The sequence below is a fragment of the Eutrigla gurnardus genome, assembly GCF_963514095.1.
Source record: "Eutrigla gurnardus genome assembly, chromosome: 7".
Classification (NCBI taxonomy): Eukaryota; Metazoa; Chordata; class Actinopteri; order Perciformes; family Triglidae; genus Eutrigla; species Eutrigla gurnardus.
The window spans coordinates 28204343-28231512 of record NC_139921.1 but is presented as its reverse complement, the minus strand read 5'-3'; the positions used below and the strand labels follow the sequence as shown (position 1 = coordinate 28231512).

The 27170-nt window shown below is 43.6% G+C and overlaps 1 protein-coding gene across 1 annotated transcript in view; it reads right to left on the bottom strand.

The window, feature by feature from the left end:
- The window catches only part of gfra4a (GDNF family receptor alpha 4a), a 119537-nt gene that overhangs the window by 15592 nt on the left and 76775 nt on the right, over positions 1-27170 (bottom strand). The window contains exons 2-6 of the mRNA XM_084012624.1: positions 14623-14904; positions 13551-13631; positions 6244-6583; positions 2643-2752; positions 1246-1380 (exon numbers count right to left, since the gene is read on the bottom strand). Of these exons, the coding sequence (XP_083868750.1) occupies positions 1246-1380; positions 2643-2752; positions 6244-6583; positions 13551-13631; positions 14623-14904 (948 nt within the window). The remainder of the gene's footprint in view (positions 1-1245; positions 1381-2642; positions 2753-6243; positions 6584-13550; positions 13632-14622; positions 14905-27170) is intronic.

Sequence of the window (27170 nt, the reverse complement as noted above, 5' to 3'; positions counted from 1 at the left end):
ACAGATGTTCTGCATCAGGTAGAAGTACAAATGTTCTACACTCAAGTAGAAGTACAGATGTTCTGCATCAGGTAGAAGTACAAATGTTCTACACTCAAGTAGAAGTACAGATGTTCTACACTCAAGTAAAAGTACAAATGTTCGACACTCAAGTAAAAGTACAAATGTTCTACACTCAAGTAAAAGTACAAATGTTCTACACTCAAGTAGAAGTACAGATGTTCTACACTCAAGTAGAAGTACAAATGTTCTACACTCAAGTAGAAGTACAAATGTTCTACACTCAAGTAGAAGTACAGATGTTCTACACTCAAGTAGAAGTACAGATGTTCTACACTCAAGTAAAAGTACAAATGTTCTACACTCAAGTAAAAGTACAAATGTTCTACACTCAAGTAGAAGTACAGATGTTCTACACTCAAGTAGAAGTACAAATGTCCTACACTCAAGTAGAAGTACAAATGTTCTACACTCAAGTAGAAGTACAAATGTTCTACACTCAAGTAAAAGTACAAATGTTCTACACTCAAGTAAAAGTACAAATGTTCTACACTCAAGTAAAAGTACAAATGTTCTACACTCAAGTAGAAGTACAAATGTTCTACACTCAAGTAGAAGTACAAATGTTCTACACTCAAGTAGAAGTACAGATGTTCTGCATCAGGTAGAAGTACAGATGTTCTGCATCACGTAGAAGTACAGATGTTCTGCATTAAGGTAGAAGTACAGATGTTCTATACTCAAGTAGAAGTACAGATGTTCTGCATCAGGTAGAAGTACAGATATTCTGCATCAGGTAGAAGTACAGATATTCTGCATCAGGTAGAAGTACACATATTCTACATTTAAGTAGAAGTACAGATGTTCTATACTCAAGTAGAAGTACACACGTTCTGCATTCAGGTAGAAGTAGAGATACGTTCAAAAAGGAAGTACTGATTCAACATCCTTTACTCAAGTAAAAGTAGAAGAAAGTACAGAGTGAGATGTTACAATGTACCGTAGTTTGTATGTTGTTGAATAAAACAGTGAAATTAAAGGAAATTATGTTAAAATTACACAAAAAAATGCCTTAAAAATTAAATTCTATAAATTCACCTGAAGCCTACAGATACAGTTCTGAGAGCAGTAAAACTTCTTTCCGCCTGACTCGCTGTAATGTTACCGTGACATCAAAGGACTGTGAAGCATCATGGATGATTTTGTTCAGACTCTCTCACGCTGACGAGGTCGGAGGTTACTCACTCAGGCAGACGTTGTCGTGGAAGGCGCTGAGGAAGTCGCCACACTGCTCCCGGTGGTTACCGCTGGCGGCGCAGGAGCACCAGGGTCCCACGTTGGACGTGGAGTTGTCAAGGTAGTTGGGAGTCACCGTGCTTCCTGTGAGGAAGGAAAAACAGCGGCGTGTTCACAAGCCACGACTTCTCACATCACCGGGTTTTACACGCAGCACTCGAACCCACCACGAGACCGCTGAAGTATGAGTTCATTTAAGTTATTAAACTTTGAGCTATGTGGGATTTTACGTCATAAAAAGATAAATGGTTGAATCTTGTTCTTCTCAGCCTGATTATGACATGATTTATTATCAAATAATGGAATTTACATCATTGTGTCGCTATAATCAGGATAAATTGAGTTATTAGTGTGCATGTCAGTGTATTCATAACATATAATTCTCTATTGTTTCCATTTCTGTCTACTTTTCACATCTGTTCACATTTTTGCACTCTTGCACTAAAAGTATTTATAACCATTTTTATCCTTTACAATTACGCTCTTAACTGTAGTGTGACAAAGTAAAAATAAAATAGAAAAATATATTTGATTTTAATTTATTAAAATAATATATTTTTTATTCATTGTGTTATTTATATTCAATTTAATTTTTATTCTATTCTTTATTTTTTTTTTAGCAGGAAGTGAATGTGAAGTCATTCTCCTGGAAAAAGGGTAATATAACTGTGTGTTTTATTATTATTTTCTAAAAGAGTTGGGAAATAGAATTGCTGGTCTTTGAGGTTGTGTGGTGAGAAAAAAAAAAGAAAAGTTGTGATCACCTCCATTGATTTTCTGGGGTCCCAGACTTCCAAACAACACCTCAGAGTCTCACTTCTACTCCAGTAGTCTGGATCGGCCAATCAACATCGTTCTTTATCCTCACTTCCTCCAACTAAATGAGCTTTTGTTCTCCTCTTAATGCATCAGTTATGTTGCAGCGTTGTTGTCCCATAATGATATGCTTAGACTGCGTGGGCTTTAAACAACCTATTGTGCATTATGTGACTTTTTTCCCTTCTTTTCTCCATCTAAAGTACAGGAGCCGTGTTCTCACACCTCTGCCTGCACCCACTCATCATCACGTCGGGGATAATTCTCTCAAAAACACCAGTCGATAGTTGTAAGTGCACGTATAATGCCGGCGACTTGGCCGCGGCCGCGCTGCAGCCACATTAATCAGCGTTTCATCGATCGCCGAGCCGCATGCTCCTCATCCCCGATTGTTGATTCATTCATTTTGAGTCCTGTTCGGTGCACTTGTCTGCATGTCCAGCCTTCCCACCCCTCCAAAACCTTTTTGTTCCTGATCCATCACGGGGCTGAAAGGCCCGATGCTGCCACAGAGAAGATTTAGTTCTTACCAATCAGGCCGGTGTACGCGAGCAGACACGCCGCGTAGTTCTCCTGCTTGCAGCCGCTGGCGCTCTGCTCCGACGGCTGGCAATCATACTGGAACTGTGCCCAGCGAGACCTGTGGGAGTAATAACATGGCATCCATCACTTACTGGTGTGTAGCGGCGGCGGCGGTGGCTGGACGCGTTGTGTGACCGAGGCGGTGGCCGTCACCTGTGCTTCCTCCCCCCAACCAAACCCACAACGCTAACCTACCTACTCCTACATCAACTCCCTCCACCCATCAAGATCCCCCGCTCTGCAGCGCTCCAGTCACCCTTGGCGACAGTCATCAGTCTACCCCCCTCCACTCCCCCGCGTTTCCCAGCATGCCATCTTCTGGAAGGCTGCCAGGCTGTAAAAGAGTCAACGAGGGGCAAAGATGAGCCTCTGCTCTGCTCTCTGCTCTCTAAATACCGCGGGCGCTCTCCGGGCCGCGAGGAGATTGGACAAATATGGATCTTCCATATAAACGCTTCCTCCCCACGGCCCGCTCTTCCCTTTCCTTCCTTTCACCTTTCCTGCCAGTCGGCGAGACATCTAGCCTCATCATCATCATCATCATCTCCTAGCGTCATCCTACAACGCTATCACGGCCATCACATCGCATCAGCGGGCCCCGCCGACTGGCATTTGCGACGGGATCCCCCCTCAGGCGCCGCCACTCCCCGCTCTCTTCCCGCTGTCTCCCCGCTCTCCCTCGTTTGTCATGTCATCGTAATGATGTGCGTGAAACTCATAGGCTGTACTGCTAAGGGAAGGCATCCTCTCTGCAGGCCGGCGGTTAATGCCAGCTGACTGGTGCAGGGGGGGGATTGGCGTGGGGGCCGCGCAGGGAGCCTTGAGGTGCCCCCATCCATCGGGGCAGCAGTGGAGAATAATGCCTGATCGATAGCCGTGACAGATGAAGCCCTTTGTCTTTCTGACATTTGAAGAGGAACTAGATTAAACGCTGGCCACCATTTGGCGTCAAGGGAGAGAGAGAGAGAGAGAGAGAGAGAGAGAGAGAATCTGACTGGATGGGTGAGAGGACGCCGTGTCTAGTGACTGGCAGAAATACGCCCTCCGAATTTTAATGACTCCATCAGACATTAATAGTTTTCCGATCGAGGCGTTGACAATTCATTTTCAATTTGAACAAAATCTTTGTTTTCATCAAAGTCTTCTGCAAACACGGGGATTTTCACACAGAACATAATAATATAATTCATCTTTTACAGATGGTCAGTCAATTTACCGATCCTGATGATGTCTCGGTCCTACGCTGATATATATTTTCCGAGCACTTCGGCAGGAAAGTCATGCGTGACTCCCGAGTGATAAGGGCCCCGCTCTAATAATGACTATTCCACAGGGCTGCTTCCTGCCCAGCCTGCCATTAATTCCTGCATTCAGAAAATGATTGCAGAATTTAATTTAACTAATTAAACACTTAATGAGTGTGACAATTGAAAGAATTAAACACAGCTAACTAATTAAATCTAAATGAACATATACCAGTCGGACCTATCTTCCCAGACACACGGAGCCCATTTGTTGCCATGAGGGAACGCCGTCGTGCAAGGCCGCCACGTCAACAAAGCACTTCAAATTGAACACAACAGTGGGGGGAAGATACCGCTGCATTAGCCATGAAAATTAATATTTTCCCAGACAATCCATTTTCTGTCAACAAGAGACTGAAAAAAAAAAACAGTTGAAGTTGCTGCAGCATCGGAGCATTCAGTAACAGGACGTGTTGCTGGCGAGCAAGAAAGCGAGTTAGCTTGGTTGCTAACGGAACGATAAACCCACAAAGTTGATTCAAGAGATGTATTCGTAACATCAACTTTTTTTTGTGAAAGACAGCGAAGCTACGATAGCTTCCCCCGCTGTGGACTCTCCTTTCCCGTAAAGGTCAGGACTGTCAACATGGATGATGATTGTCAAAGGTCTCAGGATATAAGGGCACGGTCACACATGCGTGAACGCAGGCAAGGAAGCCATTCGGGCTGAATGTGGGTTCTGCTAAGTGGGGTCAACGACGGTCACTTCTTTGCTATTGGTTGAGGAGAAGTGACCATTCCCTGACTTTTTAGCAAATCCACTAATAATGTGAATAATCATTTTAAATGTAGGTGCGACTTAGCCTTAGATTGCAGAGCATATGCCTTGACCATAGTGTGGCTATGTGGACAAGTCCAGACAAGTTCAGACAATTACAGACAAGTACAGACAAGTCCAGACAAGTACAGACAATTACAGACAAGTACAGACATGTCCATACAAGTCCTGACACGTCCAGACAAGTAGAGACACGTCCAGACAAGTACAGACAAGTAGCCTATAGACAAGTAGAGACACGTCCAGACAAGTACAGACAATTACAGACAAGTACAGACAAGTACAGACATGTCCAGACAAGTCCTGAAACGTCCAGACAAGTAGAGACACGTCCAGACAAGTACAGACAAGTATAGACAAGTAGAGACACGTCCAGACAAGTACAGACAAGTATAGACAAGTACGGACACGTCCAGACAAGTACAGACAAGTCCAGACAAGTACAGACAAGTATAGATAAGTATAGACAAGTACAGACACGTCTAGACAAGTACAGACAAGTCCGGACACGTCCAGACAAGTACAGACAAGTACAGACAAGTCTGGACAAGTCTGGACACGTCCAGACAAGTACAGACAAGTACAGACACGTCCAGACAAGTACAGACAATTCCATACATGTATGTAAAATATTGATAATAAAGCAATTAAACACTACCTGCCTGGTTTAGAAGGACAAATATGGCAACCAGCTCTATAACTAATGCTAAATCAACCCTATAATTTGTGGTGGAGACCCAAACAGAGCTCAAATGAGAGCGAATATGGGTCTTACATTCATCGGGTGGACAGAAGCACGATTACAATTGGTGCTAATGCCTCCCACCTGTCTGCTGGATAAACTACCAGCTGCATTAAGCCCATGTTTGCCTAACATGTAGCATTTTGATAAGTCAAGGATTGTTTTCCCGTCTGTGTGGTTGAGTTGTTCCAGCTCTCACAGACGTCTCCTCCATCTCACACAAGTCAATTATGGAGCAGCTGTCTGGCGTGGAACGCCGGGGGAGCCGAGGTAAACAAGCCGGCTGCCGAAGCTGGTCAAACATCTCACAAGTCAAAGAGACCCACATTGTTTTCTCAGGAGTTGGCAGATCAAACAAGATTTTAGATGAGTCAGTAACCTTTAGGCAGGTGTTTGCTAACAAGTTACACAGGAGAAACAACCAATACGCTGATATTGTGTGAAAAGGCTTGTTTTCCCATTTATGGAGAATTTATGATCCACATTAAAAAAAAATCTATTTCAGCTTCAAGTCTTGGACATCAGAGCTTCAGACTTTCCAAATCAATTTGTCCGTTACTCATTCCCTTACCGACCTATTTAACTCAAGGCCATAAAAATTCTATTTTATACTCTTCTAAGCCAAAAGAAGTAAACAAATACATCTTCAAGCAATCTCTTATAACTATAGTAGTGTTAATGTAAAAAACATGTAAAAACATCTTTGACAACTTTGTAATATCTACCTGCACACGTAGTCCGATTTGCAGATCCTCAGCTGGGCCAGGCAGTTGGGCTTCTCCTTTTCCTCGTAGGAGCAGGTCGGCACGATGGTCTGGCGGCGGCGCTCTGAGCAGGCGGTGTCGGTGCAGGGACAGAACAGCAGCTCGTGGGTGTAGTCGGGCGGCACGCGGTCGAAGAACTTCCTCAGCGCCTTGCTGCACTTGGGCCGGTTGCACGGACCGGAGCGGGCCGACGGCTGGATGCAGGACGACACGTACTCCGTGCGAAGCTTCTGACACGTCTCGTCGATGTTGCACGCCTTGGCGGCGTCCAGGCAGCGGTTCACCGTCGTCACTTCGGACTCTAGAACGAAGAAGAAGACACAAATGGTGAAGCAGGAAAAAAAAAAAAAAAAAAAGCATTTCCACCCCCCTTGTGGTTTGAGAAAAATCAAATCCCAGCCAATGTTTACCAATGATTTTTAGAACCTAATTGGAGTCGGTATTGACTTGCCGCTCTCACTTCAGATGTTTGCATTTACAGATGCAAAACAAGAAAAAGTGTGTTTTGAATAGAAACTATACTCGACTGATGATTATATGTATTAGGCCCCCCTGCAATGAATAGAACATGAATGGTGTTTAAATGCTGCATGAGCTCGGGCACAGGATGTGTTTCAGCCGAGGCCCTAATGGCTGAATATTTCATTCTGCTGAGTTAATGCAGAGTGGCAGTGCTGTAGAAAAAAAAGAAAAAGGGGGGGGTGGGTCCTCCATCTCTCCAACCGCACAACAAGACTTGTAATTACTGCTCCTTCCCCTCCATTCATCCATCCATCTTTCCAACAATCCCTCTCTCTCGCTCCCTACAGCTGGGTCCATCCCTCACTCACCTGACTCCCTCCATCCCTCGCCATCTTCCTCTTCCTTCGCCGTGTGTCTGCCACTCTCATCATCATTACCCCCCCACCCACCCATTACTTCCCCAACTTTGTCCATCTCCACCTCCCCTCAGTGCCATGCTCCATCTGACTTCCACCGTAATGAGCCACCTCTGTTGCAGCAGCGGAAAGCCCCTTTCATAACTATCTTCATTTTTTTGGGGGGAGGGGCTCCTTTTTTTCCCCAAGCGACCTCCCAAGTCAACACGGCCATGATGACGCTCAGCTTCTCTGGCAGATAGAGCCGCTCATTAGTTTGTAAACTGCCTGTAGTCGTGTCTCCCGGTGAGTTCGGCTCTCACCAAGCTGTCAAATGAAATATGAATGGCCTTAGAGAGCAAGCTAACAACCCCTCACAAAGCATAGGTTATTCACAACTTAACTGCTAAAGCAAGCAGGGGAGGAGGACTGGGAGTACCGGGTGGAACTCCGGGTCGGAATGAACATTTTGAATTTTTTTGCTCATAGAAGCATCATAAAACAGACATTTAGGCTCCTGAACCGTATGACCAGCATTCTCCTTATCGATCCCCCCGGAGGCCGAACGCTCTGTGTACGCTTCTGTAATATTCATCGGATCGTATGTAAATTTGAAATCTCCCACTGATGTGTGTGAATATTTGGACAGTGACACACATTCGGTTCTTTCGGCTCCATAAGAAAGGAGCACAGCGTGTTTGAAATGGCCGCTTCTGAGGTTTGCAGTGCAAAATGTATTTAAATGTTCTATACATACAGAGTGGGGAGTTGTGTGGAAGGATCTGCTCACATCACAGGAGGTCAAAGTAACCACCTTGTAGTTAACACTGAACTCACAATAAAACATAAATAAAGCATAAATGCACACACAGAACACACTAAAAGGTCCGGTGTGAATAAAGGAATTATATGAGTACCGTAAATCCTCTAATATAGGCCCTGGCCTTTATTTACTCAAGCGCATCGCAGTCCAGGCCTTTATTGGAAGGAGGCCAGAATTAGAGACAGGCCCCTATTTCTATTTGAGCAAAACGGACTACCAGTAGAATGAATAAAAATGAGATATTGAGTCTATTTGAACCTATAAAATACTAGATTAATTTATTGAAAAAGTCTCCTCTTTGGCTCCGCAGCTGCCATATTACTGCAAGTTTCAGTTGGTTGCAATCTGCAGCATCACCACTAGATGTCAACAAAACCTACACACTGCACCTTTAAAAACTAGAACAGAAACGGTCCAAAACACCCATGAGCCTTTGCGGTCTTTCAGCATGGGGCATCAATAGGAGGGGGTTAATATTGAATTGGAATTATAATTTTACACACAAGCGACCTTTGTCGTATTGACCACGTGAAAACTCACCGCTACAAGCTCTTTTATTGTGTATCACAACCTGAGGTGCTTCTGAAAAGTATGTTTCAGAGCACCAAACCTCCACTGGGATTATTTTTAGCAATTTCTTGGCAAAGTGACCCCTGTTTGAAACATTCAAATAATCTGGATGTAAACACCCTTAAACTTAAGATCCCCACTTCACCCTCGCAGTCGCTCATCATTTCACGATCACGTTTTTCTCAATGCGACCGACCAGCACCGGAGAAAGAAAAACCAAAGCGTTAGTATTTGTCTTCCAACCGAGGTTGCCTGAAGTAGAAAATTCAAGTCAGGAAAAACAATTTCAACCACTCTTAGAGGCCAACGATGCGTTAAAAAGCTTCTCTGTCAATGCCGAACACCTAATGAGTTTAAACAGACACACTTTGTTAAAACCACGGCTTCACTTTCGTGAACTGATGCCTGGTCCCCTGTTGTTTGAATGCTCCTCATAATATAAGACGGCGGCTGGCGTCTTTGAAAAGGGTCATTACTCTGTTTGAGGTAGAGATGCTTTAAGGGCGGGAAAACATCCATTAATCACCTCTTTGTTGTTTTGGCAGTTCAACTTGCCACGGATGTCAACTTTGACCTCCCGCGGAGACGGCGAATGGGAATTTTTTACGAGGAGGCTGTTACAGTGCAGGTCCGTCGCTGATGTGATTCTAAAGCAGCCCTAAAAACCAGCGGTGTCATTTTTTAACAAGCAGCTCATGTATGAGGTCACGGAAACGTGTCATCGCGTTAAAGGGGGACGTCGTCCGTGCAGTCTTAAAGACTTATTCTCGTATACGTTCCCACACATACAGGCCCGGATCTCACTCCAGTCCTAGAATGTTAACTTTTAGATTTCTGCAAGCTGCTGGTCTTTAATAAATCAACTATTACAGACGTAAAAAACTCAATACCAGCATCGATATGATGTTTCTAGCTGCAAATGTTCATGGAAGAAGATGCTTGTCAGGGGATAAAAATAACGCATATTGAAAAAACTGTAGCATTTAGTGGCATGTGTGCCTCCCCTCCCCCACAAGTCAGAATAATAATAGAGAGCGAGAAGCACAACAACAGCGGCGGCGGTGGCTCGCAGCGATGACATAATGAATCAGTTAAGGAAGGCGAGGGTGAACGGTGCCGCGTGCTGGATGATTTTGTTGGTGGGAGTCGTGAGCGGCGCCGCCGTTATCGCCATCGCAGCGTTCCCGCCGTGTAAGAGCTGGCTGAGAATGTGGAGACGACCGTGAACATGAAAGAAAAGAAGCCGGAGAGGATCTGCAGGGTACGCAGCTCTGCTGTGGGGGAACTTTTGGGCCACGTTCAAAAATTAAATTTTAACATGTGAGAGACGCCTTTGCATAACTCCCACTAAAAACACTCACAAAAAGGCATCTCTACTAGTTTAGAAATAATGGAAGAGTTCTCAAACCACAAACCAAAGTTTATTACAGCCTGAGTTCTGTTGTTGTAGTTTTGGACACGACAGAATTTTTGATATTTCGACACATATGTAGCTTCCTATATTGAGCACAACGGTTTGAACATTTATTACCCAGACGGTTCTTTTTTGCAGAGCTGCTTCCTTATATAGAGGCTAAGCCACGCCCCCTTTGGCATGCTTAAATGTTCAAATTAAAAGATGACTTTGCAAGTCAAGAAAGTCAGAGTCGAAGTATAATATAGTCGTGTGTGAAACCGTTAACTACATCTCCCGTGCCACGCAATCTATGTCACCAACCCGGGATTTACCATGGCTCGCTAGCTAGCTACGGAATTTAACGTTATCTTAAATTACGCGTTTTTTTCAAGGTTGTTTCATCAGCCGTCCAGAGAAACAAGGAGCGAGACCTGTTGTAAGTGTGAGCAACGTTACATCCTGGTAACGAACACACAGATATCGTAGCTTCAGGGCGTGATGTCACTAATCGCAACTTTTTGGTGCGTCGTCTTTCTAATCACGTATTTTCACTTTCTTACACCTCAACAATTAAGACTACAAAATGTGACATCTGTTCCAAAATAAAATCCTGTGAGAAGAAAACAACTTCAACACACACAACAAATAAAAGCACAGGAGGTCAAAGTCTGAGAACTGTGATGGATGTTGGATATTTAAGACGTCTGTATGACTTTTATATTTTGACTTTTGCTCAAACTGTCAGTGAGTCTCGACGGCAGTAAATGAGACGGATAATCTGCAAAAATAAATAAATATCAGATTCCTCTTCCTTGCCTCGCCGACTCCAGCGAGCCCAAAAGGAAAACAAGTAATCAGAGCGGAGGCCGTCACTCACCGTCGTGTCAAGCCCGGCAGCGCTGATCAAATATGAATCAGGATTGTGTAACTGCCCTTTTTATCACCTCCAAATATTTCCAGAGATATATTTTAGTGGACCGCTCAGCTGGAAGATGAGAAAGTTTCAACACGGTGACCGAGTCGCAAATTATAATTTCATTTTTAAGAAACACATTCGTGTTTCATATTTGATCTGCCTTCTGTTTGATCGGAGTTCACAAGCTTCACAAGCGTCTGATTGACAGCTGCGTTCGGGGCTCCTCGTCACCGATTGGTTGATGTTGAAATGATGAAATGTCATCGAGGGCGACTAAAAAAGGAGGAAGAATGATCCGTCTGCTGTTCTACTGTCAGCATCCGGTGACAGTTTGAGCAAAATCTGACAGTTATTTTTTCGTTTATTGCCTTTAAACAGAATATTCATTTTAGATCCCCAGCTCTCAAATAATTACTTTATTATCATAATCATTAAATATGGTGGTTGCACAAATGTAACATTTCAGATGTTCAGTGCCATAAAAGTTTAATGGGCTCTTACTGTAAAGCTCCGATGCCTCCTCATCTCGTCGGCTATGATGATGTACAGAAATACCTCAATTTACCTTTTCATGCAACCTGTCTCCTGATTCGGCTTCATACCATATATATATATATATATATATATATATACATAAATGTTGTTTATGACACTGATCGCTCATTACCATTAAGAGCTGCCAACGTCAAAATGTACCTTCATATATTAGAAGTGTAAAAATACAGCAGATTATATTAGCAAATTATTGATATTTCCAATATTATAGTATAATTACAATGAAATGTTTCTTTCTAATTTTTTATTAAAAAAAACAACTTAACATTTATTCATACAGAATGTTGCTCAAAGTTTAATTTTAGGGCACTTTAGTTCATTTTCATTTTGCTTTATGTTAGAATTTATTTATTATTTTTTAATTTGTTTTGTTTTGTTTGATTTAGTTGCTATTGTGAAAGCGTCTTCAAGCATCCGGAAAAACAATATATAAAACCGATTTATTATTATTATTATTATTATTATTATTATTATTAGAAAAACACTGTATTTTAAGTGGAGTTGCAATGAAAAATTCCCTTTTAATCATTTTAGATCACATCTGCGGCCAAATTGTGCAGCTATTTAACAATTAATGCAAAAAAAAAGATTCCTGACATTCATCCACCAATCAATCTGCAGATATGAATGTCCAACATGTTTGAAGTGAACGACGTCCAATCATCACACGTTCACCATACGATGAACGCCCCCCCACTCATCCCTTCACTCCAGTCTCTGTACGTCTGCAGCGTCATTACTGTCTGAGACAACAACACACATGACTGCTGTGTGCAGACTCTCTCTCTCCCTCTTTTTTCTCTCCCCCTCTCTCTATCTCCCTTTCTTTATCTCTCTCTTTCCCTCTCCCCCCTTTTTCTCTTTCCATCACGCTCTCTGTCTTTATTTTTTTTCCTCTATCTCTCTCTCTCTCCCCCTTTCTTTCTCTCCCTCTCTCTGTCTCTCTCTCTCTTTATCTCTCTTTCCCTCCCTTTTTCTCTCTTTCGCTCTCTCTCTCCCTTTCTCTCTCTCTCTCCCCTCTCTCTCCCCCTCTCTCTCCTCTCTCTCCCCTCCCTCTCTCTCTGTCTCTTCTCTCTCCCTCTCTCCTCTCCCTCTCTCTCCTCTCTCTCCCCTCCCTCTCTCTCTCTCTCTCTCCCTCTCCCTCTCCCCTCCCTCTCCCCCCTCTCTCTCCCCCTCTCCTCTCTCACTCCCCCTTCTCTCTCTCCACCCTCTCTCTCTCCCTCTCTCTCCTCCCTCTCTCTCCCCTCTCTCCCCCTCTCTCTCCTCTCTCTCCCCTCCCTCTCTCTCTCTCTCTCTCTCTCTCCCCCTCTCTCTCTCCCCCTCTTTTTCTCTCCCCCTTTCTTTCTCTCCCTCTCTCTGTCTCTCTCTCTCTTTATCTCTCTTTCCCTCCCTTTTTCTCTCTTTCGCTCTCTCTCTCCCTCTCTCTCTCTCTCCCTCTCTCTCCTCCCTCTCTCTCCCCTCTCTCCCCCCTCTCTCTCCTCTCTCTCCCCTCCCTCTCTCTCCTCTCCCTCTCTCTCTCCCCTCCCTCTCCCCCCTCTCTCTCTCCCCCTCTCCTCTCTCACTCCCTTCTCTCTCTCTCCCCTCCCTCTCTCCCCCCCTCTCTCTCCCCCTCCCTCCCCCCTCTCTCTCTCTCTCCCCCCCCCCCCCTCTCTCTCTCTCTCTCTCTCCCTCACTCCCCCCCCCCCCCCCCTCTCTCTTCCACACGTCCAGATCAGAAAATAAATGTGTTGTGTGTAATGTGTGAAAACAAATCTTCCGGTTTCTTCAGTCTCACTTCTTCTCGTTTCGTTCTGTTCTTCACACCTGCTCTGAGGTTTTTCTCTGCTTCCAGATGCATTCAAGTAAATAGGTAATTGATCAATTAATTGGTGAATTAATCCGTGCCTGGGAGGCTAATAGCAGCACACAGCAGCCCCGCGGCTTCGCCCTCAGGCTGGGAGGCAACACGGAAGCAAAGTGGGGAGTTTGTTAGACATCAAACAAACCTCGACTGCACACAGCTCCGTTACTCCGCCGACTCGGGGAAAACATCTCCATTTCACGTCTAACACATGACGCGGTCAGGACCTGCTTAGTTGTTGTTTTGTGTGAAAAATAAGACACTTTTGAAGGTCGAAATCGAAATAAATTGAAGCAGCTCATCTTCTCTACCTGCGGCGATGGAGGCCAGGCGGACGTAGTCGGAGCCCCTCTCCTCTGGTTCGTAGGGGAAGTCCTCCACCAGGCTGAGTCCTGCCAGAGCAGAGAGACAGAGGTTGGTTCTGTTGTCATGACGACACAAAGACATGCAGGATGTGGCTGTTCGACACACCGACACCGAGCCAGATATTGCAAAAGTTACGCGACAAAATTATTCATGCATATTTGGATCAACCTCCAAAATCTCAATGCAAAGACGTGAATAATGATTCACTTATTCCATCATTCAGTTAGCCTATCAGCGTTGAGATGTCCTCCCGACAGACACAGCAGGCCCACCATCCCCAGTCTGGCCAGCACGCTTCATATTAGACTTTAGTGCTGATTGCCAAACAAATTAGCAAATCAATCCAGCTCTTTTATGCCACTTTGGGGGGGGCTTCGGGCCCTGGGGCAGGTGGCTGATTGGTATTCCATCCCTAGATTTTTTTTAACTGAAAAGAAGCCAAACTCTGAAATAAAACAAACTGCGATACAAACACAGCAACAGAAGCGGGTCATTTGAGGTTGAAAACCAATTAGCTGCCATTTAAGTAAATGGCTCAATCAGCAATCAGCACTTTAACACGTCGGTTTCTCAAGAGTGTACTGGAAGCGTCTAGAACACGCGTGAGGTCACCAACGCAGCCGTTTAGTCACACAAAAAGCTGCACTGAGTGTGTTTTTAGACGTTTGGCTAAATAGAAAAATGCTGTTAAATCAATAACTTTAAACACATTTTGGAAACGAAATTGAATCCAGTTTGAATCTAAACATCTTTTGGGCTGCAAATCACCATAGCAACGTGTACTGGGTGGGATGAAGGAATGTGGAAAACACATTCTGCATTTTCAATGAAGCGTTTCCTGTATGTGACGTGGTTGCACCCTCGCTCCAGCCTGGTGTCGCAGCTTTTAATGTTTGTTCAATTCATTTATCGTCTACATGTCATGTCGTTCACATTTGCACTACACGGAACATGATAACAGCAGATGAAACACAATCAGTGTGGGTGGAACTACAACAATCCCTGTCCGGGTCTCACCGTGCAGCACCGACTGGTGCAGACTCCAGTAGATGCTCAGGCAGTTCTTCTCCTTCTTCATGCCTCGTTTACACTGGCAGCCGTGCAGAGGCGTGGACAGCAGCGCCGTCATGGCGTTCTCGCACTGGTTGCGCGCCCCGGGCCCGAGCTTCACGCTGCCGTCGCCCGCCACGCACTGCCGGAGGGTGCGGAGCCGCGGGCTGCAGGTGTCGTCGCTGGAGCAGGTGTCTCCGGCGCGGAGGCAGTCCCTCCCGCCCGCCGACAGCGCCATGCGAGGGACTCCTGCAGGGACGAGACAGGCGGGACAGGTGAGTGACCGTGTTGTGGTCGCCATGACGACACCTGAAGCTTCAACATGCGTTTTAGATATATAAAACCTTGGCTGAGTAATAATCCAACACAGTGACGCCTCACATAACAAAACAATGCATGAAATCATAATTTGTGCCGCGAGTTAAAGAACAAACTCAATGAAAGAAAATATGACTTTGTTTGTCGTGACAAGGATTTCCTGAAAATGATAGGGCACTTAATCATTAACAGGCCTGTAATTTATCTGAAGAAAGTGTACAAACATATCTTCACAACTGGATTAAAAAAAACAACAAACAACAAAGGTTCATAATCAGAAATCAGAAAACATTTTTAATCCTGCAGGAAATTGTACAAAACGGGAAATTGTAGAATCACTTAATCTGTAATACGAGACTCATAACGACGATATTGGAAGAGAGCTGCGAGTAAATCCATCATCAGGACGCCATGATGGCGGGAATGTGAATTAAACACTTTATGTTGCTGTTATCAGACCGTCTTAATGTGGGGGAGGAGATGCAGCAGGTAGCATCACTCTGAATCCTTCACTTCAGCCACTAAACTCTTGTGTTTGTATCCTCTGTTAGAGCTCGCCTGGTAAATGATGACATCACTATGACCTCATCACGGTTATTCTGTGCCTTATCCAACCGTTCAGGGTTCGTTTCAAAGCCACCAGACTACATTAAAAAAGTCAGGAATTTTACCGAGTGCTGCTTTGATCGTGTATTTGGTTTCTGTTATTGTCCACATGGCTTCTCCTCCTCTGCTCCTCCACACCGGGAGGCCGCCGGCCGCCGTCTGAGCTGCTGTCGGTAATAAACACCGACGCATGTGAAGCATCATCATCATGCGGTGACCTCGGGGTCACATGGGAACCTTTTTTGGGGGATTTTAATACAAAATGCAGACCGATGGGAAGCTACAAAAAATCAAAACATAATGTTAAATAATGGACACGCCCCTTTAAGCTAATCAAAATAAATCAGCTTTTAGGATCCACTGAACTGTCGCTAAGATAATGTAAATGTTATTGAAATTAAACAGTTGGATTACATTTTTTTGTCAGAAGCAATCGAATGTGGTCAACGAAGCATCTCACTAGTGTTCTCCCAACATTTCAAAATGACATCGTAAACCCGAGAGGGGGGGTGGGGGGGGTGTATTATTCATGAATTCATACAGTCGTCACACAGATTACATCGGACACCGCTGAGTGGATTTTGATGAAACTTTCAGGGGGAACGACTCGTCTCACCAATACATCCTGAAATGTTGAAAATGACACGGAGGTGTTTTAACTCCAGTCAAATTAAAGTGTCATATTTGTTACAGATTGGCCCAGAGAGAAGCTGCATCATTGTGTGTGTGTGTGTGTGTGTGTGTGTGTGTGTAACAGCTTGTTTACTGTTGTCTTGTTTCATGTGGCACTAATAACATGCAGGCTCCTTCCCCCCCGAGGACAATAAATACTTGTTTATTCTGAGCTGCCTACCAGCTCTTAGACTCGCTCTTAAAAGTGATGTAGTGTTGTTTAATCCGCCCGTGTGTCTGCTTTAGGATAACACTCACACACATATATGTGTACCCAAATACCGCCATTATGAGAGTAAACAACAGGCAACGACATCTGAGTGGGCCGAGTCCCAATACTGCATCGCTTTCAGACTGCAAATAAGCAGCCGGCGTGAGGAAACGGTGGAATGGAACGCCGGCCGACGCGTGACTTCCTTCTCGAGGGCGAATCATCGAGTCGGACTTCATGAAGAATGCAGTCGTCTGATGTCACACGACAATGGAAGCACACATCTTAAAGAGTTAACTATCAAGTAAAAGGCAACGTAAGGAATATCTGCCTCTATTTGATTCATACTTATACATACTGTCATGTAGTAAATTAACGTCAAAATATGTTGGCATTGGCAATGTTATGAAGTAGTTGGTTATGTTAGGAATCTCTGCACAAAAGTTACTCTTAAAAAAAGGCACCAAAAGTTAACTATGGTTTTTGTTACTGTGTTGTTGGTTTAGCGTTTTTTCTAGGTAGGAAATGTCAGCTGGGGAAATTCCGACTTTTCCCAGCCATCTTCAACGCAGCATTGGGCTGCTTCAAGCTAAAAACGTGCCAGATCAGCTGACTCTTCCTGATATATTTTTGTAATACATATTGAGAGCTGTTCCCCCTGGTAAGCAGTGACGTATCTCTGGGGCTTTTATTGTGAAAGGTAAGAACGAAAGAAGCCGCCGATGTCAACGCGCAATAAACATATTTTCCCCCAAATTTATACATTTGTGGCCGTTCGTGTTGTGATGCTCTTCTGATGACATTAAATATTTCATTTTCCTGGATTTGCTCTCCTGTCATTTTTCCTTCGGCACAATGCATGATGGGATATAATGCTCAGTTACAGTAGTATGCTACTTTTACTTACTAACTCTATATAGCAACTGTACAGTACATTCCAGCCTGATTATTGTGCAAGATGTAAAAGTTAAGGGATCACCAAAGTTAATACAATTTGTCCTGAAGGGGGGGAACATGAATATCTGCACACATTTCACATCAGCGGTTGTCAAGACGATACTACACATAAACATATCCAGCACATTATTTTTCCAAGCCCAATGGAAAGAAGCCCCAAGCTGTTCTCCGAAGAAGCAAAGCTCAGCCGAGTTCCTTTGAATCTCTTTCCTTAGCCGTGTTGTAATGAAGGGATGCAATATTTTTGCAATCCATCCAAAAAAAAAAAGAAGATATTTCATTCTGGGCCAAAGCGCCGGATCAACCGACCAACAAGCATTCCCCGGAGCCTCGCTGCCGGCGTCGATAACTTCACGTCGAATCAGCCGCTGCTTACTTTTATTGTGAAGCCAAAAACTTTGTCCTCAGAACTTTTTATTTTCCCCAACTGAACTCAAATCCCAAAGTTTCCAAACACCGAATGTGTCACGCTGGATTTTGGTAGAAATGTGTATAAAATGATGCATCTGAAAGATTTCACATTTGGAAGGGAGTCTTAAAAATACAGCCTGACGTTTGAATGTGTCACCCCAGGGTGCACGTCACATTAAGCTCTTCAATAAAGAGCCGGTACGAGCCGAGACAGGAGGTGTGTGAAAACACTGTCAGGCGGCGTTTTCCCCCCAAAACGTGTTCATTCAACATCCAGAAACTTGAAACTGAAATCCTCACTGTTCTGATAGCGAAATACTGTTGCACCTGACAGACGTACTTTGGATGAAAGCGTCTTGGCTCAATGATCTAAATGTAAAATGTAAATCTTGAAAAAGTGCAGATTTCAGGAGCAAAGCGTTTAAAACAATCGTAAAATGACGGGGATTTGGTTTGAAAACGACTGAAGAGGAAGATTTGATTATCCGCCTGAGAAATCGTGTCCAAAAGTGTTTTCCGTGCCACAGAGTACTTGGCGAGACGTTCTTGTGTCGCTACGGCGATTAAGTCTTAATCAAATCTGATCTCAATGGAGTGATGAGGAGCGAACCTGGTTTCCAAAATAAAAGCAGGAGCGCCAGAGCTGTCAGGATCCGACTTACGCGACTTAATAAAAGAGAAAAAGTCCAACATATCAGAGTCTGATCTGAACTTTGTGTCTGTGGGTGAAAAAAATGGTGTTTTTGACCCCCGGAGGAGATGTCTTAACATTTGCAGGGAGTCGAGTTCATCTGAAGGCAAAGCTGTCAATACACTGTCTAGACAGGAAGTGAGGCGAGAGGAGGGGGGGGGGCATTCGTCGGTGCTACCGGGACAAAAGTGTCTGCCACTCAAGTGAGGTCTTGACAGACGGCACTTAAATAATCCGCTCAACGAGTCGTTTATTCCGCTCGTCTTGGTCTGAAGAATCGGACGGAAGAAAAGACGCGACGTTGATGCAAAATCAACTCCGCTTGCTCGGGGAGTTTGCTGAATCAAAGGCGATGACACCTCATCGTCAAGTGTGCACGCACTTCACTTCACTCTTTAAAATTTTGCATTTTGCACATGATATCATGTGACCCCGTGGTGGTGGAGGAAGACGAATCACCCATTCCAAACACACATATTTAGAGATTTCTCTTCTGCTTCTTGTGTGCCGAGGATGTGGAAGTGCAGCAGGTGGGAACAGCTGTGTGGGTGGTCTGTGTGTGTGTGTGTGTGTGTGTGTGTGTGTGTGTGTAGGTGTGTGTGTGGGTGTTCTGATATGGAAGGTGGAGCACAGAAGAACCTGAAAGCCAAGTTTGGCTTCCCCTCTGCTTCAAGGCATAAGAAAGAGAAAAAGATAGAGAGCGAGAAAGAGAGAGGCCCTATGGTTAGCATCTACAGTGTAAATCGTATTAAATTGCAGCTAATCCGGTGTGGAGAGAGGTTTGATATTTGTCGGGGAAATTAAGCAGCACTCCAGATTTCGGGCCGATAGTCGGGTTTTGCCTGGAAACGGAGCGGCGGCACATCGGCGGTTCAAAGAGAGAGACAGTCAAAACCAATTAGGAGAAATCGGTCGCCTTGTCATTCAGATTGGTTCCATCCGGTGTGCCGCCATGTTTATCCCACGGAGGTAAATCATCGGTTTGAGCTCTCTCTCTCTTTGTCTGTGTGCTTTTTTCTATTTCTCTCTTTAGATTTCCTCCCTGTCACGCCAACAATCCTGGTTTGGTTCAGCGATTAAGATCCTAAAATTCAAGAAATCAAAAGGAAATTCACTTTAACGTCGTCCGATCTCGGGCTGCACGAGCTTCATTCTTTATCCCGATTAACAATAAATGGATGGGGGTGAATTTCGGTAATTGGGATAATCCTGAATATGGGCACTTGTGTTTCAATAAGATGTCTAGCTTTTGATAAATGGTATAAAAATAAAGCCTAATATTAAAAATAAAGGGTCCAAAATCAATTGAAATGCTTTATCCTTATATATGCAGATGATATGATATTTAAGATGTTTGATTGTTTTTCACAAACAAAGATGTCTTATCTGTGAGACGTTTGTTTCTTAACAAAATCTAAAGTGATTGCAGTATGTTTAAGTGCTTTTTTAAGGCACATTTTGTGGATAATCGTGACATGAAATGTTCATATCATCCTGGAAGCATAGAAACCTGGATTTACAGCTGCGAGTGTTGAGATACGACTAAGGAGACGAGAATGGGTGAGATCAAGGAAAATGCCAGAATAACTGCCTCTCTTATCCTCCTCTGGCCCGGTGTCGCCGCTCGCCTCCCTCCCTACAGGAAACAGGTGTAGGGGAGGCGGGGGAAGGCTCATCGGGTGGCTCCTCACGTCTCCCTGCCTCCCACCTAAACCCCCGGGCTCCTCGACGAGCCGGCAGGCATCAGTCGCCACAATCAGGCTTCCTTTAAAAAGCCACGAGAGCAGCTCCACATGAAAGAAGCTCAATAAGATTCAATTCTCGATAAGTGATGTTCATCACCGCGAGGAGCCAATAAAATTAATCCTGGTGATAGAAGGACGTCAGACACATCCATGTCTGGGATATGATACACCGTGTTAGGGCACCGCCACAGTCGAAGAAACCTGACACTGCAGTCTTATCCTTTACTGCAATATATATAAAAACATTAATATAAGACATTTTCACCCGATATTCTGCACATTTTAAAGTGAAAGGTGTCAATTGGATGAAATTTGAGAACAAAGTTAGGAATCTAGATCTGATATATAATATGCATATTTTCTTTTGTTAGTAATAATCCCAGAATACAAGATTGCCAACTTTAACAACTCCAGAGAGAATCCGAGTGCAGGATTTACTATAATTCCATTGTCGGATTAGAAACCCCTCATGTTCTTGATTCCTATTAATTGTTCTAATTTCCTGTTCATTACTTGTAAATGTATTTTAATCACAGAAGCACAATGCTGACTGTCTGAGGAGGGAGGAGATTATATTTAACATAATTGCTCTCCGTGGTTTTGACCGTGGTTCTACTTTTAATTCCATTTGTGTTTTAAGCTTTTGGCGGTATGGAGTTCCCTTTCCTTCTTAACTTCTGCTGTGTGGTCACACCGGCCGCTATATGAGATACATTTACTTTATTAGGTACATTTTTATTAGGTGAAAGCTCTGATGCAACCTGATACAACAGCTCAGCCATTAATCCTACTTTTACAAATGGAACCTTTATGGAAAGGTTTGGCTTCTTAAGTTAAGGGAAAAATCATGTATTTGTTACAAAAAGCACGAGTTTATGTCTCAATCTCTAGTTTCAAGTCTTCTTCAATCCAGCATGATGTTCATTTAGTACATTATGGTCCATTTAGAGTCCACCAGACCAGAAAGCAGGGGATGCTTTAGGGGGCGGGGCTTCCCTACTGATTGACAAAAAAATGCAGAAACTGAAGGCTTCAAAACTGTAGTCTACAAACCAATGAGAGAGTCTATGGCTATGGATTTTAAAGGAGCCTATTCCCAAGGTGTCTGAAGACAACGCAGCATTCAGCAGAAAGCCTTTCAGTCTTGAAGCCCCGAAGCGTGGGGGACTCAAAACTTTTAGTTCTGGTCCAGGTTTACATCACTGCCTGAACATACAGATCTAAGCTCATTCCTGATGAATGGAAGTTGTTTTCTGTTGATCTGGCATGAACACGCCGTCAGTGGCTGATGATTCCCATCAGAGCTCTTGGATAGTCGGGTAACTCTTTGACTATAAACCACTACGGGGACCATGTTTTCTGTGACCGTACGCTGTAGTTCCTTAGTAGCTAACCGCGGGTCCCTGAACGCTTCTTAACCGAGATGACTCAGCGTCTCTGCTGGAGTTTCTTTGGCTATGTTGCCAAAGACAAAAAAACAAAAAGCAATATTCCTCCCATAAATGCACGCACACAATACACAAATCGTAAAACAAAGGGGGGAAAAAAACCCTATTTAGACACTTTAACATGAATTCAGTTTGCGGCGAGACTTGGGACGATAATTGGTCCTCGAAATGTGCTGCGATCGAGTCCTTTTGATCTCCGTCATTGATTCAGCAAAATATGATGAAATTTAAAGGAGAACCAGGAGACCACTCCGGCCGTGATGCAGAATACTAATTTACTTTCCCGCATTCCTCGGTGACTAATCCATCCCCAAGAAAGTCAATACCATTCTGCAGCTGTTCCAGAACAACCGTGCAAATGCAGTTTTCTTTGTCTTTTAAAACGGGGGTGTGTGTGTGAAGAACTATTATAAAAAAAACTAACATTTTATATAAATATATATATATATATATACTGTATATATATATACTGTATATATATATATATATGGCCAGAGACAATCATTTTCCTCTTTTGGAGGTGGAGATCAAACTTTTTGCACGTGCATTTACGTTTCCGATGTAATAATAAATTGATTTTTGAACGAGCTCCTCGGCGGAGTGAACGGTACGAATGAAAAGATGATTGAGATAAAGTTAGATTACAAGATCGCCGCCTGAAAGGAAATAAAAAGACAAAAGGTCCGAGACTTCAATCAGCTGCTCTAAAAAATCTAGATTGGATATTATGATAATGAAGACGCAAAAATAAGTGGCACCGCATGAGAATGTGATAATAATTCAAAAGTAGAATAGCGTTTGCCTATTAGCTGGAAATGTTCATATCTTCTAAGTATTTTGAAGTAGAAAGGAACCAAACACATCAGTGCTGCACTTCAGTATGAATTTGAGATGTTTATGCTACCTCCTGCAGATGGTGAAAATTATTATATTTGAGATATGCATAATGTCGTCCTGCAAAATTGGAGGTTCCAGCATGAATACAGGAACTGTACCTGCTTGAATAGTGCTTCTTTCATGCTACTTTCACTTAAATATAGGCATGTATGTAGTCACATTGTCTGTTGCTGTTAGAGAGAGAGAGAGAGTATTGGTGGTTGAGCGAGCTAGAGAGTGAATGACGAGAGGGAGAACAAAGCTGTGAGTCAGAAGGATAAAAAGTGATTTTATGATCGTTTGATGGCGGCGACTCTCTAAAGCACAAAACAAAATTATAATCACATCACTCCTCACAAACCTGTGGGAAGGTGTCGGATTTTGAAGGAATGCAACCCGCGGCATGTTTCATCCTGCTCTGGCCTGTCTGCTCCCTCCGTTTCAGGTCCGGGAGGTCGAGGAAGTTTAAAGGAAGCGGCGGTGTTTTGTTTGAACTGAGAATGAGAACGAGTTCGACCCCCGGCTTATTGGGTCCAGGTTTCACCCCCACAATAGCCGACGGCCCAGAAACATCCCGAACACAGCAAAAGAAATAGAAGAGAGAAGATACAGGAAATCGTGGGTCTCAGGAAATCGTTTGCCTTTAAGGTAATTAACAGCTTGTCAAAATAAAAAAGATGAATAGTGGTATGATGGATGTGATAAGCTGTTATTTAACTTAATCTGTCGCAGTTTCTTTTTGGAAGGCCACTTTAAACTGAGGGTGACAGTAATAAAAAAAAGAAATGAGGTGAAAAGGTTCAAGTGTGGGTGTGGAGAACCGAGAGTCTGTAACAATGAATCTAGCTTCAGAAAGGGCCGACGTCCTTGGAGGGCCGGCCAAGAACTTCCTCTTCCTCACAGAGTCATTCAAAGATGTACGGCTGCTCGGTGTGACTCGGTTCGTTCCTGTCAAGCCCAGTAAAAGTCCGGCTAATGAACGTTTGCTTGAAACCACAGGCAAGGCAAAAGCCTGTGGTCTCTTAAAACTATATCAAGAACAATTCTGAGAAACCCTCTGATTCCTTAGAGGATTTAAATTAACATTTTAACACAAATTTGAATGTGTGAAGACAAAATACCTACAAACACAAACACACAGTGTGACAAAGAAGCAGAAGCTGCGAGTACAGAGATGAAATGTTCTTTGAATCTGGAGGAACATAATGCCCGATACTGAGGACGGAGGCTATTCGCTGCATTGCTGTGTGATGTTCTGGTTCGATGTGTTGTCCTGGCGCCGGTTGAAAACTGATTTTCCATAAACGTGGACTCTAATTAGAGTCTGTGTGAGGAGCGGCGGTGCTTTGGAGTCAAACGCGGCGGCGGCGGGCTCACGATGACGGCGTAAACATGCGGTTGTTAATGATTAACATGTTAGTTTGGTGGCCCTGTGATAGACTGGCGACCTGTCCAGGGTGTACCCTGCCTTCGCCCAATGACAGCTGGGATCGGCTCCAGCCCCCCCCGTGACCCTAAATACAGGATAAGCGGTAGAAAATGGATGGATGTTAGTTTGGTACCGTACCGGTAATTAACCAACACAGACGCCTGGTCTGAGGTCAGATGCACTGACACTGATATCACAATATTATTCAATTAACTTCTATGTTTATATACCATGTATATTATATACAAGAATGTTTATTATTGATTTTGACCAATTTGTTGCCTCATTAAAGAGGTTTATCCTTGATTTTTTACCAAGTTGCTGGTGTAAGATTGATTATTTTCATGATTAAAAACAATACTACATTTAAATCTATGTATTTACCTGCTACATTTAATTTTACAAAGTTAGGAAAGCAACGTTTAAGTCAAGTCACGTACACACAGTGATACACACAGTTTATTAATTAAACGCTGGTATCTGATCGGTAATCCATATGGGCCGATACCCGACACTCGGGTAACTGAAACAGTCCTAGTCTACTCCCTCTAGTCACTGTTTTGGACGTTTCAGGGATCTACTTGTTATATGCAACTCTTCAAAAATGTGAAAACTTCCAACATAGTTTAGTTTAGTTTTAAAGCCAACTTGGTTTAGGTTTGGGCAACAAAAGTACTTTAAAAGGTTTAGGAAAATATACGATTTACATTAAAATAAGTATGTTTTATTTTACGTTAGTAGCATTAAGTACGTAACAGCAGTCTCCTGGGTGAAAATCCCTATTTTTTATCCTACGTCACATGTAGGGGTGAGTTTTGGCAAGAACCTCACGATACGATACGTATCACGATACTTTGGTCACAATACGATACGTATCACGATATCACGATATAAATAAAGATGAAAACACAAGTACCTGTATATGTACATCAGATGATATTGATCAGAGGACAAATTGAGTCAAAACTATTTCATTCAAAACAGACTCCATTTTATTAATTCCCATGAAATTCACTGGAATAAATACTGAAAATAAAATGAAAAAGGATAAAGTACTGCATTCACAACCCGTGATATTGTATTGGGCGGCAAAATATCACGATATATTGCCGTATCGATATTTTTACCCACCCCTAGTCACATGTTGATTGCTTTACATCGTAGTTAGTAACAAGTTAGTTAAATGGTGCAGGGCATCATCTAAATCACTAGGATTCACACCATGGACACAATTCCATGGGATTCCATCCTCCTGCCCAGATATTACAGTCGTGGACTGACGGACGATGTTGCCGTTGCCAGCAACTGTACAGCGTTACACAGCTGTGTGCTGAGGAATGAACCGAGGCTCACTCACATACGTGAGATCCACCTGGAGGTGAACTAGTCATCCGTCTGAAAGGGCCTATTAGAGGGCAGAGCCGACAGCCTCCTGAACCCTGTCCACCCTGCCAGCTGCAACCATGTTGAACCATGTCAGGAAGCGAGAGGAGGGGTGGCGTTCAAGATCACAATGATCCTGACTCGTCAACAAGACATCCTATTATCTAAGGCTCTCAACATGTGACTCCCGTCTTTAGTTGTTTTAAACTGGCTGCCTGGGCAGAGCAGATGTTCGTCAATGCTGAGATGGTCTCGGACAAAACGAGGGGGCTTAATAACCGTTGAAGACCACCATGTTTTAAAAAGCCTTTTGGGAGCTGTTGAGAAAAAAGTTTGATTTGTTTCCCTTTTGTGCCTGTAAATCCAGAGTCTTGATAAAAAGAGCCCCGGTGTCAGTCCAGATGTAATTGTTAGAGAAACAAGGCATTTTTTTGTATCAGCTATTATCTAGGTTCTGTCATTCTGACCTTTTAAAATCCGTACTCTCGTCGGAGCATGGCGGATTTGACACCCGAACGTCTTTACTCTTCGTTGTTTGTGATGTCGGGAACTAAACCTTATTCCCAATGCAAGACCACAGATAAGAGCGGCGGTTTAAAATAAAAGGGGACAGAAAAAAACAAACACATATGGGACTGAAGGAGACGGAGAGCTGACATTTACTTTCACTTGTTCCAGCGAGTACAGTTCAGGAATAATTATTAGTGTTGTGGTTTTTTTCACCGGTATGAAACACACAAAACCAGCACTAAAGAAAAGTGGGGTGAATCTTCATGACCTGCTTTTCACACCTTTGTGTCAATTTGCCACCAGGGGGCGACTCCTTTCTGGTTGTATAGAAGTCTATGAGAAAATGGTCCTACTTCTCTCTGCTGGCCACCAGGGGGCGACTCCTCTCTGGTTGTATAGAAGTCTATGAGAAAATGGTCCTACTTCTCTCTGCTGGCCACCAGGGGGCGACTCCTTTCTGGTTGTATATAAATCTATGAGAAAATGGTCCCACTTCTCTCTTGATGTATTATCTCAGTAAACATTGTAAACATGAGTTTATGGTCTCAATCTCTAGTTTCAAGTCTTCTTCAATCCAGCACGACGTTCAGTAAATTATGGTCCAGAGATGCTTTAGGGCGGGGCTACCTTATGATTGACAGGTTGCTACCAATAAGATAACTAACATTAAGCTGTAAAGTTGACCTTGAAGCAATCTTTGGTAACAGCTTCACACCAGAATCCAGATCCAGTAAGGGTGCTGCTCTGCTGCTTGAGTTCAAGAGTTGAAGAGTTTTTTCCACCTTTCAACAATTCAATCCAATTTCCAGATAGAGTTTCTTGTCCAGAAAAAAAAAACAACTGAAATGAGCCTCAACCTCCTCCAAACCCCAGCCACGCTACACCCACGTTTGTTTGGCTTCTGGAACTCGTGCACACATCTAGTACAAATAAACCTGCCGGTCCTGCAGCGAGCCTCGTGCTCGTCTTGGGATTTCCACCGTAATGAGCTCCAAACACCCTCTGGCCTCCGCAGCTTTAATGACAGCAGTTTGGACAAAACAGCATCCATCTGAAACCACCTCCCCAAACAAAGCAAAGAGATCCTTTGTGCAGGTTCACAGCAGTGTCAACCGGTCTGGGACTCCCTAAAGGGAGGTACAGTCTCCATCACGCCGCTGTTGTTTTTCATCCTAGCATCTCCCTCCCATTCTAACAACTGCTCCCACTGACATTTACTGGCAGGTATTGTTGTTTACTGGCATACAGTTTAGTCATA